Source organism: Elgaria multicarinata, chromosome 8, assembly GCF_023053635.1.
Source record: "Elgaria multicarinata webbii isolate HBS135686 ecotype San Diego chromosome 8, rElgMul1.1.pri, whole genome shotgun sequence".
NCBI lineage: Eukaryota > Metazoa > Chordata > Lepidosauria > Squamata > Anguidae > Elgaria > Elgaria multicarinata.
In genome coordinates this window covers 7,952,025-7,968,452 of record NC_086178.1, presented here as the reverse complement: position 1 = coordinate 7,968,452, position 16,428 = coordinate 7,952,025, and the positions used below count along the sequence as shown (strand labels likewise).

Below are 16,428 nucleotides of genomic sequence, written 5' to 3'. Positions count from 1 at the left end.
GCGGCTTCTTCCGCCGAGCTCTCCAACCCGGGTGGCTCTTTTGCCAGCAGCAGGAGGCTGGCGGGGAGGTGGGCAACGGCAGCAGCAAGGACTCCGCAGCGAAGCCACCGAGCCCGGGAACTTTTCGCCCCGTCCCCGCGAGGGGCGATGCGGGGCCGCCATCGCCGCCTCTTCTGGACAGGTAGGCAGGATCTACACAAAGAGTTTCAGGGCACCCTTGAGGCGCACGCAAGCGCCTTCAGGACGCCTTCATGACTCTGTGTAGATCCGCTCCAAGGCAAGTATAATATGAAAAGGCAGTCCTAACTAGCCCAATTATTAGTTACAGAATCTGGGCTTACCTAACACCCAATGAGTAACAAAGCCAAGTCCAAACAGGGAGAAAACATCATCACAGACTCAGGATTTAATTGAAACTCATTAATTGCTTTATTGACCAAGTTATACAGAGTTTAAGAGTTTGCATAGGGCTTCCCTGAGTTGACAGCTACAAGTGGCATTTTTCTTGAAGTCATATGATACATTAAGCTTCGCATCGAGTGGTTATTTATGAGCATAATTTAGGAGCACGGATTTGATTATATAGGTTACACTAAGAAGAGATGTAAAAAATAAACTTGAGATGAAACAGGAAGCGTGACAAAGCTGGTACAGCAAAAGTGGCATAGTCAGCCAAATGAGTTGACTTCCACTTGACACCCTCCTGAATTCTACTAAGTTGATCCTGAAAGTTAAAGCTAAAATATATCAACTTCCACTTGACTTCCTCCTGCACATTGCTTGAATTGAAAAGCTAAGCTAAAGTATTGCTAGATTTCTCTAAGTGTTTCAGTGATTAAGTAAGGCACTTAAATAATGAAATCTAAAAGCTGAAGCATAGGAATGAAGTACAGAGGTTAGTTCCCTTAATAAAAACAAAAAATTTAAATTAGACTACATTTAATCTTAGATTTAATTTCTGACTTTAGGACAGGCTATTTCTGAGACTTGGACTTGTTGCACCTTAAAAACTAACAAATTCAGTACGGCACACTTTTTGTGGACTCCAGTGCACTTCATCAAATGCAAAGTCCATGAAAACTTAAATGATAGTAATAGTTGTATGGCGCTGAAGATTTTGTTTTGTTTTGCTCACTTTGTGATTTTATGAATGTTTGTGTTTTGTTTTTATTTTATTTTATTTGCATATCACCTCAAGTGTCAATCAGACAGAGGAACAAATCATTTGTGCATTAAATAATAAATAAATAGTAAATGTGTTCCTCTTTAAGGTGACACAAAACTCTTTGTGCTTTTGCTGCAACAAACTAATATGGCTTCCCTCCTGTTCATTTCACTCCCTGACTCTTCAACTTTTTAAAATTACTAATTTTTAAGAATTGTATACCTCACCCTTTCAACTGTTACTTTCAGGGCAACTAATACAAAATTTGCAATATCGATTTTAATTTCATTTCTGTTACTAAAGTATTTGGGCACCAAAGGATGTTTTCATGCATGAAGCTCAATGCAGTTCTTGTTTCAATCAGGTTTGTAATGTGAACGGAAAGTCTACATTGGCCAGAATGTTCATTTTTATCTAGAAATACTAGTTACTTTTGGAGGAGAGGGCCTTCTCCTCCAAAACAATCAAATATCAACAGTGTGCATGACGCTGAACAGCAATTTAAGTATCAGGTATGAAAGTGTCCTTCTAACTTGGCATCATTTCAAATTTCATCAACATTCTGCAACATTCTGCAACTTTAGTCTGTGCAATGGAGTCACTTTCTGAATACTATTGTGCTACCACATAATGTGCATATAAATACCACCTTATATTGTAAACTTAATGACCACTACACAGACTTACATGCCTCCAGCGCCCAGCCAGAACACACTACACAATCCATTGTCTAGTGCTCTGGGATACAACTGCATAAATAAAAGTTATCAATGCTTCCCAACTCCCAACAAATAGTCTCCCTTGTGGTCTTTGAAAGGCACAGGTTGAGAAATACCAAGTTTTATTCATCGCAAGAAAACAGTTCTGAACGCTTGTGCATAAACAGCAAATGAGTAAGAATTATGTTCGTTAGGCAATGGCAAACGATGATTTATCATGTATCACAGATCTGCTTCAAATTCTGGTAGACTGGGTAAACGCTAGGAGAGAGGCCAAGAAAGAAAGCCTGGGTAGAATGTCAAATCCACTGAACAAGGGAAAGGTTTAAAGCAATGAATAGGCCGCTCTTGTTTTTATGGTTCACGACTCATTCTGGCGGGGAATAGCGCAGACCTTGTAAGGCTGGGGATGCAATGTCAGCCCTACTACAGGCTTTTTATTGATTCTTCTCACTCCTTTGGGCAGCTGAAACTTGAACGCCCTCACCAGGGTGGTCAAGAAGATGAAGAGTTCAATCCTCGCCAACTGCTCTCCCGGACACACCCGAGCCCCTGTGGAGAAAGCCAAGGAAAGGCAGCCAGTGAGTCATAACATATTATCCAGAGCACTTACCCCAGTCAGTTTTGACACCAGGGCCCCCTACCACAAACCAAAATGTCCCACCAGCAACTCCCATGGCTATATCCTCTGCTTCCCACAATCATCTCCTTTCTAACTTCTGGGTGGGCACCCCTCAACTAACTGGCTTTGGCCCAGGGGCCACGAGAGACTAGACTCAGTACAAGAGCTGTACGGCCTCCTGTAGAAATAAAGAAACAGCTTTCTCATTATCCCCAAGATGCACAAACAGTCCAAAGGGAGTTAATTCAGTGGGTAGTATCCAATGGGGCTGCTCTGCCTCTGCTGATTTCATTGCATTCATGGGACCCACGCTTTTCAACGGGACTTTTGCAAATCTAAAAATAACACTGGAAACTAGCAGAACTACTAATTTCTGGATCAGGACAGGGCAACGGAGCTCCCTTCTGGAATCTTGTCATTTGGGTCCAGGTCCGGGCCCAATTCAAAGTTCTGGCATTAACATTTAAAGCCCTAAACAGCTTGGGGCCAGGCTATTTGAAGGAACGCCTCCTCCCATATGTACCTGCCTGGACCCTAAGGTCATCCTCAGGGGTCCTTCTCCGTGTCTCCCTGCCAAAAGAAGTGAGGCAGGTGGCTACCAGGAGGAGGGCCTCTGCTGTGACACCCCGGCTGTGGAATGAACTCCCTAAGGAGGTTCGCCTGTTAGTTTTACCCCACCCTGTGCCTGCTTACCCTACCCTGTGCCTGTTTGCATTCTCTTCCCCTCCTTATTGTTTTACTATGATTTTATTAGATTGTAAGCCTATGCGGCAGGGTCTTGCTATTTACTGTTTTACTCTGTAGAGCACCATGTACATTGATGGTGCTATATAAATAAATAATAATAATAATAATATTCTTTCAGACCCCGGGTGAAGACCTTTTTATTCTCTCAGCATTTTAACAGTCTATAAATTCAATTTTAACTTTGCTGTTTTAAATTTGTATTTTAAATGTGTATTTCTGTGCTGCTGCTGATTTTATCCTGGTTGTGCTTTTACATTGTATTTTATATCATGTTTTATACTGTTCGTTTTATACTTTGAATGGTTTTAACTTTTGTGAACCACCCGTGGAGCTTCGGCTATTGGGCAGTATAAAAATGCAATAAATAAATAAATAAATTTGGGGTTATTTTTAGAACCGCAAAAGCCCTGTTGTGCAAGCAGTAGGTATTGCGAGCCCATGGGCACAATAGGATACTACCGAGTGTCTTCCCACCTCCACTCTGACCCAAAACTGTATGGTACTACCGAAATTTTGCACTGGTCTAATGCTTAACATAAGAACATGCTGGAGCCCTGCTGGATCAGACCAAGGGTCATAGAATCATAGAATAGCAGAGTTGGAAGGGACCTACAAGGCCATCGAGTCCAACCCCCTGCTCAATGCAGGAATCCACCCTAAAGCAATCTGACAGATGGTTGTCCAGCTGCCTCTTGAAGGCCTCTAGTGTGGGAGAGCCCACAACCCCCCTAAGTAACTGATTCCATTGTCGTACTGCTCTAACAGTAAGGAAGTTTTTCCTGATATCCAGCTGGAATCTGGCTTCCCTTAACTTGAGCCCATTATTCTGTGTCCTGCACTCTGGGAGGATCAAGAAGAGATCCTGGCCCTCCTGTGTGTGACAACCTTTTAAGTATTTGAAGAGTGCTCTCATGTCTCCCCTCAATCTTCTCTTCTCCAGGCTAAACATGCCCAGTTCTTTCAGTCTCTTTTCATAGGGCTTTGTTTCCAGACCCTTGATCATCCTGGTTGCCCTCCTCTGAACACGCTCCAGCACTATGTTCACACAGAGGCCAACCAGCTGTGAAAATGAGCTACATAGGAGGAGTCATAGTTGCATGATTTGCATGCAGAAAGTTCCAGGTTTAACCCCTAGATTCTTCATTGAAAGTAGGGGTTGGCAACTTGTGGTCCTCAAGATATTTCGGCCTGCAACTCCCATCACCCTTCACCATTGGCTGTCCTGGCTATGGCTGGTGGGAGTTGTAGGCCAAAACAAGTGGAGGGCCACAAATTGCCCAGCATTGATTTAAAATATCTCAGATAGCAGAACTAGAGAAGGGACATTCTGGAGAACCATTGTCAGAGTGGACAGCACTGGGCTGGTGGCTGAACTCCAGATAAAATAGCTCTGTATGATCTGATGGGGAAACAGAATGAGTTTCTCATTATTCCCTGTATCGAAATGGGTAGCCCATTCAATGCTTCCACCAGATTTCATGGTTTATGTAAGCATCAGATAGTTCGGTGACCACTGTCTAATGATCATTGTCTAAAGCAAGATAAGGGGAGACATATTCATTTGTTCTTTCTCCTTCAAACCATTGAATAAACTTGACCGTCAATCACAAGCGAGTTGCGACTTCTGCATGTACCTGCACCAAATGCCAGAAATTCTTCTCTATCCACAAAATTTCCATCCTTGTCCAAAAAGTGGTTTGGGTTGAACTCATGAGGCGTCTCCCAATGCTTAGGATCTAGAAGAACAGAGTGTAGATCTGGAACAATAATGGACCCCTGCCAAGCAGGAAGAGTTGATTCAGAAAGCATCTAGATATTTCATTTTTGTCCCCCAATTCATTGTGCCAGTAATCCACTAATCTTTGCGTGGTTCCTATATACATGTTTCATTCTCCTGGAACTGACGAATCACATTTACTATCTTTCACAAATGCTAACTTTACAGGCCTGTACTTTTTGAACCTTTACACAGCTTTGTAAATCTAAACGTGTTCTGTAGCAAGGGAAGGAGGTATATTGTGAAGAAGCTACACAAGAACAATTTTGTGCACCTCTGGACAATTAGCGCTTCTTGGCCAGAGGAGACTAGAGGCCAAAGCAGACATGACATTAATTGTGTGGATGCAATTAACGTGCAGGGTTTTTTTGTAACTTAAATACCAGGCGCAACTTCAGAACAGAAGGGGTGCTAAAATCACCTTTGCCTAAAGCTGCTGTTTGGCATTTGTAGTGCATTCAGTCCCAGAAGCTATAACGACACACACTTGAAGGGATCATCAGAGACAGTGCAGGGTGCAGATGACATATTACCCACTCTGGCCTGCTTGCATTGGCTGCCTGTATGTTTCCAAACCCGATTCAAGGTGCTGGTTTTAACCTATAAAGCCTTACACAGCTTGGAACCACAATACCTGATGGAACGCCTCTCCCAACATGAACCTACCCGTACACAGCGCTCAACATCCAAGGTCCTCCTCCAGGTGCCTACTCCGAGGGAAGCTCGGAGGATGGCAAAAAGAAAGAGGGCCTTTTCAGTGGTGGCCCCCCAATTGTGGAACTATCTCCCTGATGAGGCCTGCCTGGCTCCGACATTGTTATCTTTTTGGTTCCAGGTCAAGACTTTTCTCTTCTCCCAAGCATTTTTGCCTAATTAATTAATTAATTTTTGTACGTTTTTGTGGTTTTAAATTGTATGTTTTTGTGATTTAAAATTTCTGTATATTGTTTTTAAGTGTTTTTATCCTATATAAACTGCCCAGAGAGCCTTGGCTATGAGGAGGTATACAAATGTAAATAATAATAATAATAATAATAATAATAATAATAATAATAATAATAATCCCTGTGCAACCCTATTTTTTTGTCCTTCAAATTTTGCACTACACTGGAAGCTATTGTGCAGCCTTAACAGACTTCTATACCTTTGGAATGTGAAAGCCATGCATGGTGACATCCTTTGTACTTTGTCTGGGAAGCCCAAATAATAAGATATATTGTGCACGCTGCATCTCATGGATCACAGCATTGGTGTAGGGCAGCTTCTTCCGATCTTGGTAGCAGATGGTGCGGGACGTACTAAAAACATCTTCCATCTCCTTGAAGACTTTTTCTGAGGGAAACAGTGGGAAAGGCAAGGTTTATTTCGGATGCGACATCTCAAGTCCAGCAATTATTCAGGGACATTTCTTCCATGTGAAATTATTCCATATGGTTCCATTAAATAAATTTGAATAACAATTTCCAGAGGGAAACCTGTGTTAAACTGTTGCAGCAAAAGCAACACAGAGTCTTGTGGCGCCTTAAAAGATTTTCAGTTCAGCCTTTATGTGAAAGAATAAATGGATACAAATTTGAAAGCATAAATCATCCAAGATATGCTCTTACTGACCTTAAAGGGGACATTGTTGAACAAAGCATTTTGCACAAGCTGCAGCTTCCAAACCATCTTCAAAGGCTGCCCCATCTAGAGGGCATTGCAGTAATCTAATTTGGAGGTTACTAGAGTATGGACAACTGAAGCTAGGTTATCCCTGTCCAGTTAGGGGCGTAGCTGGGCCACCAACCGGAGTTGGTAGAAAGCACTCCGTGCCACCGAGGCCACCTGAGCCTCAAGAGACAGAGATGGTTCTAGGAGAACCCCCCAAGCTACGAACCTGCTCCTTCAGGTCCTCCTACTTAAAGATCCAAATCAAGTTGTTTCCTAAGGGTTCAAGGACAGTTCTTGCTGCCACTGCCCAAGTGTCTCTCACCTTGGATATCTGGATACGCCACTAGGAAGAGCAGTGCCCACTGCAGAGTCGTGGCCGTCGTCTCTGTCCCTGCGACAAAGAGGTCAAGAATACACTGAGCCAGGTTATCTTCATTATAGGTAGAAGTGGGGTCATCCTTGCTCTGTTGTGGTGATAAGAAAGGTTAACTTCAGTTCACAAAGAATTACAGGCATTTCACTATTATTAGGAACGCTCCACCCAAAGTCTCAGAAATTAAATCTGAAAAGAAGGGGAAATGGGTGTTGAGGGATGGGTGTAACGTTCTGAACAGTGAGATATAATTGCCCAGCCATGGATACACATACAGCCAAATACACATACTTTTGCCCAAGCAAAGCAGCAGAGGAACAAATCAAACCTTAAAGTGAGCAGTGTTTCACTATTGGCTTTTCTTAAGAACATAAGAACATAAAAAGAGCCATGCTGGATCAGACCAAGGGTCCATCTAATCCAGCACTGTGTTCACACAATGTCCAACCAGATGTCCAATGCACGAACAGGACACAGGTGCAACAGCACCTTCTCGCCCATGTTCCCCAGCAACTGGTGTATACAGGTTTACCTATTTCTATGGTGATCATCTGCTTTATTTCTACCATTAAGTTAGGAATGCAAGAAGTTTCATACGTTACACAGCCCACACACACAAACGCACACAAACACACACAAACCTGCCTTCCTAGGGCTAAAACTGCATGGTGCTTATTGATGGTTGACCTTTATTTCACCCTTGCCCAATCTTATCCTAAAGCGGATGATACAGGAAAGATCCTAAAAATATGCAATCTAGTCTTTTGGTCAGGATGTTCAGTTGGAGATGGTAGAAGTTAGGCAAGAAGTTTTCTGTAGCTCCAAAGGGTGGAGGAAATGGTTGGAAGTGTGAGTGCCGCTCAGGTAGTTTCAAAAAGAAAAGAAAGGTGGGTCTGCATGAGAGAGAGAGGGACTCCAAGCTTCCTAGACTGTCCTCTGTTCTGTGCTGACCTTCCTTCTGATGCTAGACTCTGTGGGTCGCTGACCTCACTTCCTATTTCCTCCTTCTTCATGCTCTTGCTTCTCAGAGAGAAGACATCTCTTTGGGTCTCCCGCCATCTTGGGTTGGGGACCCTCTTATACAACATGTATTTCCTGCAATAAAAGGCAAGCTTTCTTATTCCTTTGACCCAGAGCCTTCAGCAGGATTTCTCCAGGGAAAGCGTGCTCCTTCAACTAGGATTCCACACAGCTCAGCTTCTGTCTGATTCTTGCTGTCCTGCTAATAGAAATTGCGGTGATGCAGCTTTTCCGCTAAAGCATTAGGAGAAGTTGCCGAACACGAAGAGCTGTTCAGCAGAGGATCAGATTGACCGGTGGTGGGTTCTCCTTTGCTGCAGGGATGCTGCATTTCCAGATCTGGCATCACAAAGGGTGACTTCCATGGCCTAGAGTCCGGGATTTGCATAATGAGGCGCTGATTTTAAAGATGATGCCAGTGGTGAAGAAAAAAAATGTTATTAAAATAGGAATTATGATTTGTTGAATTTTAAAAAGTTTATTAAGTTGCATGCCAAAACTCCCAGCCATTTTCAAGTCATTGATGGAGGGGGTGGGGTTGAGAAAGTTGAGATTAATAGATTTGTGCTCAGTTCATAGCTTTGTCCACCCCTGGTAATGATTCTTTGGGCAAGCAATGTTCACACATAAGGCAGAGACTTACTTTCTCCATCTGTAATAGATAGAAATCAATGAAATCCTGAGGATCGTGAAGGTTCTGATTCTCCTTATGCCTTCCTATCTCCTTCCTTGCAAACAAAAGCACCGTCTCTATAGCGGCAAAGGTGGTCTGGTGAGGCCCCGGGAGATATTTCATGATGAATGGGATAATTTCGTACAGCTACAGGAAAGATAAAAGCAAACCTTATCACAACCACAAGGAAACTCAATACCACGGTCTGTGTGTCATCTCCTTTGAGTTACCACCTCAGCCTCATATTCTGGCTTTTTTTTGAAAGCTAGAAACTGTTTGACCTGGAGTAAGGGACCAAGCTGGGATTAGGTGATATGTGGGGACTCCTTGAACAACCTTTACATTTCACCCCTCTGGAAAGCAGCTGTGCAAGTTTCCCTGGGAGGGGGGGTGACTTGAAAAGAAACTGCTTAAAAAGAAACTCTTGTTGGCTCAAAATTATTTCCCCAGATACTTTTCTCTCTACAGAAGGGAAAGAAACAGGAACCCTGCTGGTTGGGGCAGGCAAGGATGTTTTTGAGCAGAAAATGCAGAAAACCAAAAGGGCCCCTCATTACAGGCTTTCAAGCTCGCCCTAGAGATGCACTTATTTACCTTAGCCTATAATTGAACTAGGACTCTACTGGGCCCAGTGTCCATATGGTATTAACAGGTTATGGTAGTTAATTTTGATGGTTACTATGTTTTTTATCATTTTTCTTTTTATTATGTTCTACGGTTTTATAGTTTATGGTTTTACATTTTGTTGAAGGACACCTTGGAAGGCTTTACCTTAAAAGGTGGGTTATAAACCCAGTGGAGGCTGGTGGCTCCTATTTCAGTGGGAGTAGTGGATTCACTCTATACCAGTCAGAACTCTGAAGAGCTATCCAAGGTGCTGAACCCATTTTGGGGATAGGGTTCAGCACTCTGGAAAGCTCTGTTAGATAGGGTTCAGCATTCTAGATGGTTTCTTTAGATAGGGTTCAACACTCTGGTTAGCTCTTTTAGATAGGGTTCAGCAGTCTAGATAGCTCTTTTCCATAGGGTTCAGCACTCTGGATGGTTTCTTTAGATAAGGTTCAGCACTCTGGATAGCACTTTTAAATAGGGTTCAGCACTCTGGATAGCTCCAGAGAAGATTCACTGTCCCACTGAAATGTAAGCCACCAACCTCCAATTCCAGCACCATTTTCCACTCCTAATTGTAGTCTCCAATGCAGCTTTCCTGCTTAGAAAAGTGTCTCCTATATATTGTGTTTGACCTTCAACAACTTCTGAATCTTACATCCACCGCATCCTGGGCATCTATCCTAGTGAAATATGCAAACAAAAACTGATTTCGGAGCTGAACTCATTTCTCCCTCCGATAGTACAACAACTAGTGTTTTGGTGAACCCTTAGGCCCTCCCAAAATGTATGGCTATGCAGCCATTGTTTCTATTCATTCTGCCTAGTTTTTATAGGACTTTTGGGGCACATCAGCACTAATTCAGTGGACATTTGTGTAATTAATCTAGAAATAATTCAGATTATGCAGATGCATGGGTGCAAGGAGGTGGAGTATTTGGCCCTCACATCTCACCTGCCCCACGAGCAATCTGCCAGTCCATCCTCCCCCTGTGTGAAAAAGTAGTTAGAATGGGACAGCCCCAGAAGCTCATTTTTATATTTTCATGAAACGTTTCATTTTATGCTTTATGGTTTATCATTGCTGCTGCAAATTGTTTCAAGCCCAAAATGAATGGATGCATCTATATCTTTCATCAATACGTCGGGGATGGAACATGCTGAAAAATATGCTCCAAGAAGAAAAAGGGGAAACCATGAGACAGGATTGTGAAGTGGTTGGATTCTGTGTTGATGAAGTGGCCAGGTTCACCTTCTGTTTAAAAAGATAGCGGGCATGGGTCAAACTAGGGCTGTGCTCCACTCCGATTTGGATAGTGAATCCGGAGAGGACTGACCCGATCCGCCTCCACCAAAGGCAGATCCGGATCGGGTTGGGGGAGCTGCAGATCGAGGCGAAGCGAACACAGAGCTCTAAACACAAGTAAGGCGGAGAGGGCTCACCTGGCAGCACCAGTGGCACCACAGTCCATGCGGTGACACCGGCAGAGCCAGGTAAGGGGCGAGGGGGGAGGGGGGCTTACCTGCCTCTGTCGCGGTCCGGAGCAGGCTTCAACTGAGGGCGTGCTTCCGCTTTGAGGCCTAGCCCTCAGTTGAAGCTGGTGCTGGACTGTGACGGAGGCAGGTAAGTGGGGGTAGGGGGACTTAACCTGGCTGCGCCACCACCACTGCAGTCCATGAGGCGATGGTGGCGGAGCCAGGTAAGGGGGCAGGGAGGAGGGGGCTTTTCGGCCCCCATTTTGCCCCCCCCTTTCCCCACTTATGTGCTTCCGCCATCCACCGTAGAGGCAAGTAAGTAGAGAAGGGGGCAAAATGTTGATCCGCCCCTCCGGATCTCACTCCGCAGAGCGTAGCGGGGGAGGGTTGGATCAGCCCAAAGCGGGTCGGCCCGATCCGAAATTTGCAGATCAGGCCACGAAGCTGTTCAAGGGGTCTGTGCACAGCCCTAGGTCAAACATCACACATTTAGTAAACAGAATAGAAAAGGGCCAATGATGTATAATGTTTATTTATTTATTTATTTATTTAGTACACTTATATACCGCTCCCATAGCCAGGGCTCTCTGGGCGGTTTACTGAATGTTGGTTCAGACAGTGCCCAGAAAGAGGGACAGCACCTGGCCGGACCAATTGCATTAAACAGAGGCCTCAGCTAGACCTACCAGTCTAGCACGATGGAGGGGTGAAGATCTCGCGATATTTTTATCACGAGATCTCCCCCTCTGTTCAAACACGGCATGCGGCGACCTCAGAGGGAGAGGACGTCATGCCCGCCTTTTTTAAAAAAAGAAGGAAAAGGTAAGGGTTTTTTATTTTTTAAAAAAAATCTCACTCACCCCACCCCACCCCCGAAGGGCACAGAGCTTCTGAGGAGCTCTGCTCCCCATGCGTGGGTCCCAGCTCCTCGTGAGTAACCGCAAGGAGCTGGGACAAACCACGATGCCCGCCCACACGTTCTGCAGTCTCAGGATCCTCTTGAGACTGCAGAAAAATGGGCCTAAATTGTAGGGCCATATCCCAGGGCGAGGGAAGGAAAAAGCTGCATGTGAACGCACAGGGACAATCACAGGGATTGCCCCGAGATAAAGTCCTGTCTAGCTATGGCCAGAAAGCCAGCCATAGGAAATCCCTGCAACGGAGTGATAACCAGGAACAATGGGCATACAAAATGCATCGTCAAATACATCCTCTCCTTGTGTGACTCCTACTTTTAAGTAACCAATTGCACTAATACTCAATGCAGTGTACCCATAATCCTCTGCATCAAGGGAAGTGATCATGCCCCCATCATAATCAGGTTACCCTTCCCAGCTTCATATGGTGGCTTTAAATTAAGTAAAGTGAACGTCATTAAAATTAAACAAAGTTTTGTCTATAGAACATGATTTTGAATGGTCAGTATTTATATAGAAACTGAGATGGCCTGAAAAAAGTGCTACAGCCTTTAAGCAACAACCTTTTGCACTCCTTTCCCTTTGGGTTCTTCTCCAGTCACACACCAAATCATAGGCTTAAAGTTCAGCTTACTCACACCATGAAAAAAGCTGCCTCCAAACGTTAAGCTAATCTGAACGGCTTTCATCAATTTCAGGAATTCTTCATCTTCAACAGAAAACCGGTGTCCAAAAGCCACAGCACAAACCACATTGCAGACAGAATTGGTGATGTGCAACATAGGGTCCACTGGCTGCCCTGCAAATGAAGTTATTTGAACATTAACATTAAGATAAAACTAAATTAAATTCTGCTTCTCCTGTTGATATTAGTATTTTACAGTGGAGTAGGTAAAGAAAAGGGAGACTTGCACGACATTTTTTTAATGTATTTAGCTAGTCAGTTTAAAGAACATAAAATATCACACAATACCAGACAGCGAACAAATTCCCCTTTACCTATGGATGCTCACCATTATTCTTTCAGTATCAGACAAATGGAACTGATCTCTGCAGCAATTCCTGATGAATTCCTTCCACTTTGCAGCTGTTCAGGGGTGGATCTACACAGCGTCATGAAGGCGCTTACGTGCTCCTCCAGTGCGCCCCGAAACTCATTGTGTAGAGCCTGCTCTAACTGGCCAGAAGAGGCGGAGGAGGAGGAGAAGGAGGCAGCAAGGACTCCCCAGCGAAGCCGCCGAGCCCAGAAACTTTTCGCCCCGTCCCCACGAGGGGCGATGCGGGGCCGCCACCGCCGCCTCCTCCTCCTCTGCCTCTTCTGCCAGGTAGGGCAGGATCTACACAATGAGTTTCAGGGCGCACTGGAGGCGCACACAAGCGCCTTCACGACGCTGTGTAGATCCCCCCCCCAGGAAAGCTTATGCCGGAATGTGTTTGTCTTTAAGGAGCCACAAGACTCTCTGCTGCCTTTGCAGCTAGCATGTCCACTACGGGCACAATCACTAACCACTTTTCAAATCTATGGGTCGGATTCCCTTCGTGAACAGAAGGACTACTTCGTTTTGCGAAGAGAATCCGGATCCAGTGGAGACACCCTGCTAGAGAAAAAGGGCAGATTGGCGATATTTACCAATCTACCCAGCACCACTTCCTATGCTATTCTTGAGGGTCCCCCAATCCTTCGGAGCAGTTTTTCAGGAGGTACAGTGGGCTGCAAGGAGGAAGAGGAATTGATAAAATTGCTGCCTTGACTAGGGTGACCATCAGGGATGGGCAGAGGGGGGGAGGGGAGCCAGTTGGCATGGGCCTATGATTTTGAGAGGGCCTAGTCCAAGTCCCCCTGGGCAAAGTTGCTTGATTTTTCTGTTGTTGATGATGAATTTGGCCAAAGAAAAGCATGTAAAGCATTTCTGAATGTGAAGAAGTGATGTCTTAAATGCATCTTGAGTAAAAGTGCTTGCCATTACCTTTTAATAAATTGTTCTAGTTCATATGTATTTAGAACTGATTAAAAAATACTTAATGAGCCGTTTGAAATGGGGCCTATATTTCTTATATGTCCTGGGCCTATTACCAACTTTGCCCACCCCTGGCGACCCTATGAAAAGGAGGACAGGGCTCCTGTATCTTTAATTAATTAATTTATTTATTTTATTACATCTATATACCGCCCCACAACCGAAGCTCTCTGGGCGGTTTACAACAATTAAAAATAGTAAACAGAAGTATACAAAATTTAAAAACCATCAGTTGTATTGAAAAGGGAATTTCAGCAGGTGTCATTTGTATATACGGAGAACCTGGTGAAATTTCCTCTTCATCACAACAGTTAAAGCTGCAGGTGCCCTGCCCTCTTTTAAATCTGGTCACTCTAGTATAGCTCCTGCACCTTTAACTGTTGTGATAAAGAGGGAATTTCACCAGGTTCTCCATATGTACAAATGACACCTGCTGAAATTCTCTTTTCTATGCAACTGTTAAAGATACAGGAGCCCTGTCCTCCTTTTCATAGGGCCACCCTAACAATTTCACATTCGCCTTCTGGTACCTACAATCGGAATTGAAACAAATAATTGCACAGTTCCTTTAATTATATTCACACATTAATCAGAGAATTTAAGAGGGCCACCTTATGCAAACAGAAGTGCCTTTCCACTCACAAATTGCCTTTGGATCCAGTCCAAAGTTAATTGCATGCATCATCCTAATTAATTGCTGACAACTGTAGAATTTGCTAGCTCTTGAGAATATGTTGCCGAGTGACCTACCACAGAACCTACTAATTAACTGCACCTTCTTTAATTCTCAAAATGAATCAACATTCATTGCGCACCTCCTAATTATTGTACTAATTACAGCTGTAATTTAAGTTGTTATTTTAATTAATAAAATTAGGAAGGATCAAGGGTGCAATTCCCAAACCGAAATAATAAACAGGTCTTCCAGGTTTTGTCTTATAACAGCTGCTAAGGGTTAGGGAATGCTGAGAGTTGTGGGCCTTTTTTCTGTCTAAAGATGCACAGGATTGCACCCTAACTCTTCTTATTCCCAATGATTCATAACTAGATAGCAGAATGCTCAAGGGCTCTTCTCCTCAGCTTCCAAAAGGGAATCAGTCTCTTTTGGTGTTAAATCTGGGAACTGGAAGTCATCCCAATCTGCAGAAGGTCTCAAGAAGAACATAAGAACATCAGAAGAGCCCTGGTGGATCAGATTAAGGGTCCATCTAGTCTAGCATACTGTTTACACAGTGGCCAATCAGCTGTCAACCAGGGTCCCACAAGCAAGACATGGTGCAATAGCACCCTTCCACCCATGTTCCCTATCAACTAGTGTATACAGGCTTACTGCCTATGATTCTGGAGGTGGCACTGAGGCCATAGCTAGACAAAGGCTTATCCCAGGGATCGCCTAGGGATCATCCCTTTGTGTCCAGATGACGCACAGGGGATCCCAGGGGCAGGGAAGGATGATCCCTCCATTTCCCCGGGATTTTGTCCTACCCTTCTAGCCCAGTTTTTCCATGATCCCGGGCTGATCCCAAGACCGCAGAACATGTGGCTGAGTGTCACAGTTTGTCCCGTCTCCTCACAAGTAAACACGAGCTGGGAGCCAGGCATGGGGGGCACAGAGCTTCTCAGGAGCTCTGTGCCCATCAGGGGTGGGGTGGGAGTAGCAGGGAAATTATTGTTTTTTTTATTAAAAACTTACTGTTTTGCAGAAGAGCGCTCGTGCGCTCCTTCTCCTTTAAAAACTAAAACAAAACTGCGGCCGTGATGTCGCGCACCATGTGTAAATGAGGGTGACAATCTCACGATCATAAAATCACAAAATCACCCCCTCATCTAGCTGAGGCCTTAGCCCTCAGGATTAGTAGCCATTGGTAGCCTTCTCCTCCAGGAATTTATCCAGCCCCCTTTTAAAGCCATCCAAATTGATGGCCATCACCACATCTTGTGGTAGTGAGTTCCATAGTTTAACTATGCACTGTGTGGCTGACAAAGCCATCTCACCCCTGCCAGTATCGCACTCCTTCCTCCTCCAATGGGATCTCTTACCATTTTATTTCTGCATTAGGAAAATAATTAAAATACATTATGTTTCAACCCAAAATATAAAAAGGACTCAGTGTAAACCCTTTATCAGCTGTACTGATAAAGATCGTGCTGGAAATGGGGCCCACTATGCATGGGGCCACCAGGGGAGAATGAGAACAGCACAAGCAGCCAGTGGCGTCCGCTCTGGTCACTCGTTCTGCTAAACAGGGAAGCTGCAGAATGAGTGGCCAGAAAGCAGCAGCGTGCATAGTCAGCAATGTCCGCAATCAGGAGGAGTGAAAAATCCATTTGGTTCTTCTTTCATTGAGAGCTTACCAAAATTCACACATTTCTTCATAAGCAGGATAGAAACAATCTGAGATTTTAACAAAATGAGTGTAGGAGAAATCAAACGGACAGTTTTGTCCATTCCAAATTAGCAGCAGAGGTGGAGAAAGTGCATGAACATTCTGTCTGTGTGCCCAGTTCTCCCTTGCAAACAGTGGGCATGGGCACGTGCCCCTGAGAGTCCTGGGCTCTGAGATCTTCCTATTTCTTGGGGAGAAGCTGAAAGTTACTCCTCCAGGTTTCATTCCACAAGACTATTTATATACGTAGCCCAGGTTAGGGTAAAGCAAGCAAA

At 44.3% G+C, this 16,428-nt stretch overlaps 1 protein-coding gene across 1 annotated transcript in view; it reads right to left on the bottom strand.

Annotated features, from left to right (window-relative positions):
* Positions 1 to 2,040: 2,040 nt before the first annotated feature.
* Positions 2,041 to 16,428, bottom strand: part of LOC134402413 (cytochrome P450 2J5-like) — a 39,280-nt gene continuing 24,892 nt past the window's right edge. The window contains exons 5-10 of the mRNA XM_063131843.1: positions 12,387 to 12,547; positions 8,717 to 8,893; positions 7,003 to 7,144; positions 6,175 to 6,362; positions 4,888 to 5,029; positions 2,041 to 2,436 (exon numbers count right to left, since the gene is read on the bottom strand). Coding sequence (XP_062987913.1) covers positions 2,246 to 2,436; positions 4,888 to 5,029; positions 6,175 to 6,362; positions 7,003 to 7,144; positions 8,717 to 8,893; positions 12,387 to 12,547 — 1,001 coding nt within the window. The 3' untranslated portion in view covers positions 2,041 to 2,245. The remainder of the gene's footprint in view (positions 2,437 to 4,887; positions 5,030 to 6,174; positions 6,363 to 7,002; positions 7,145 to 8,716; positions 8,894 to 12,386; positions 12,548 to 16,428) is intronic.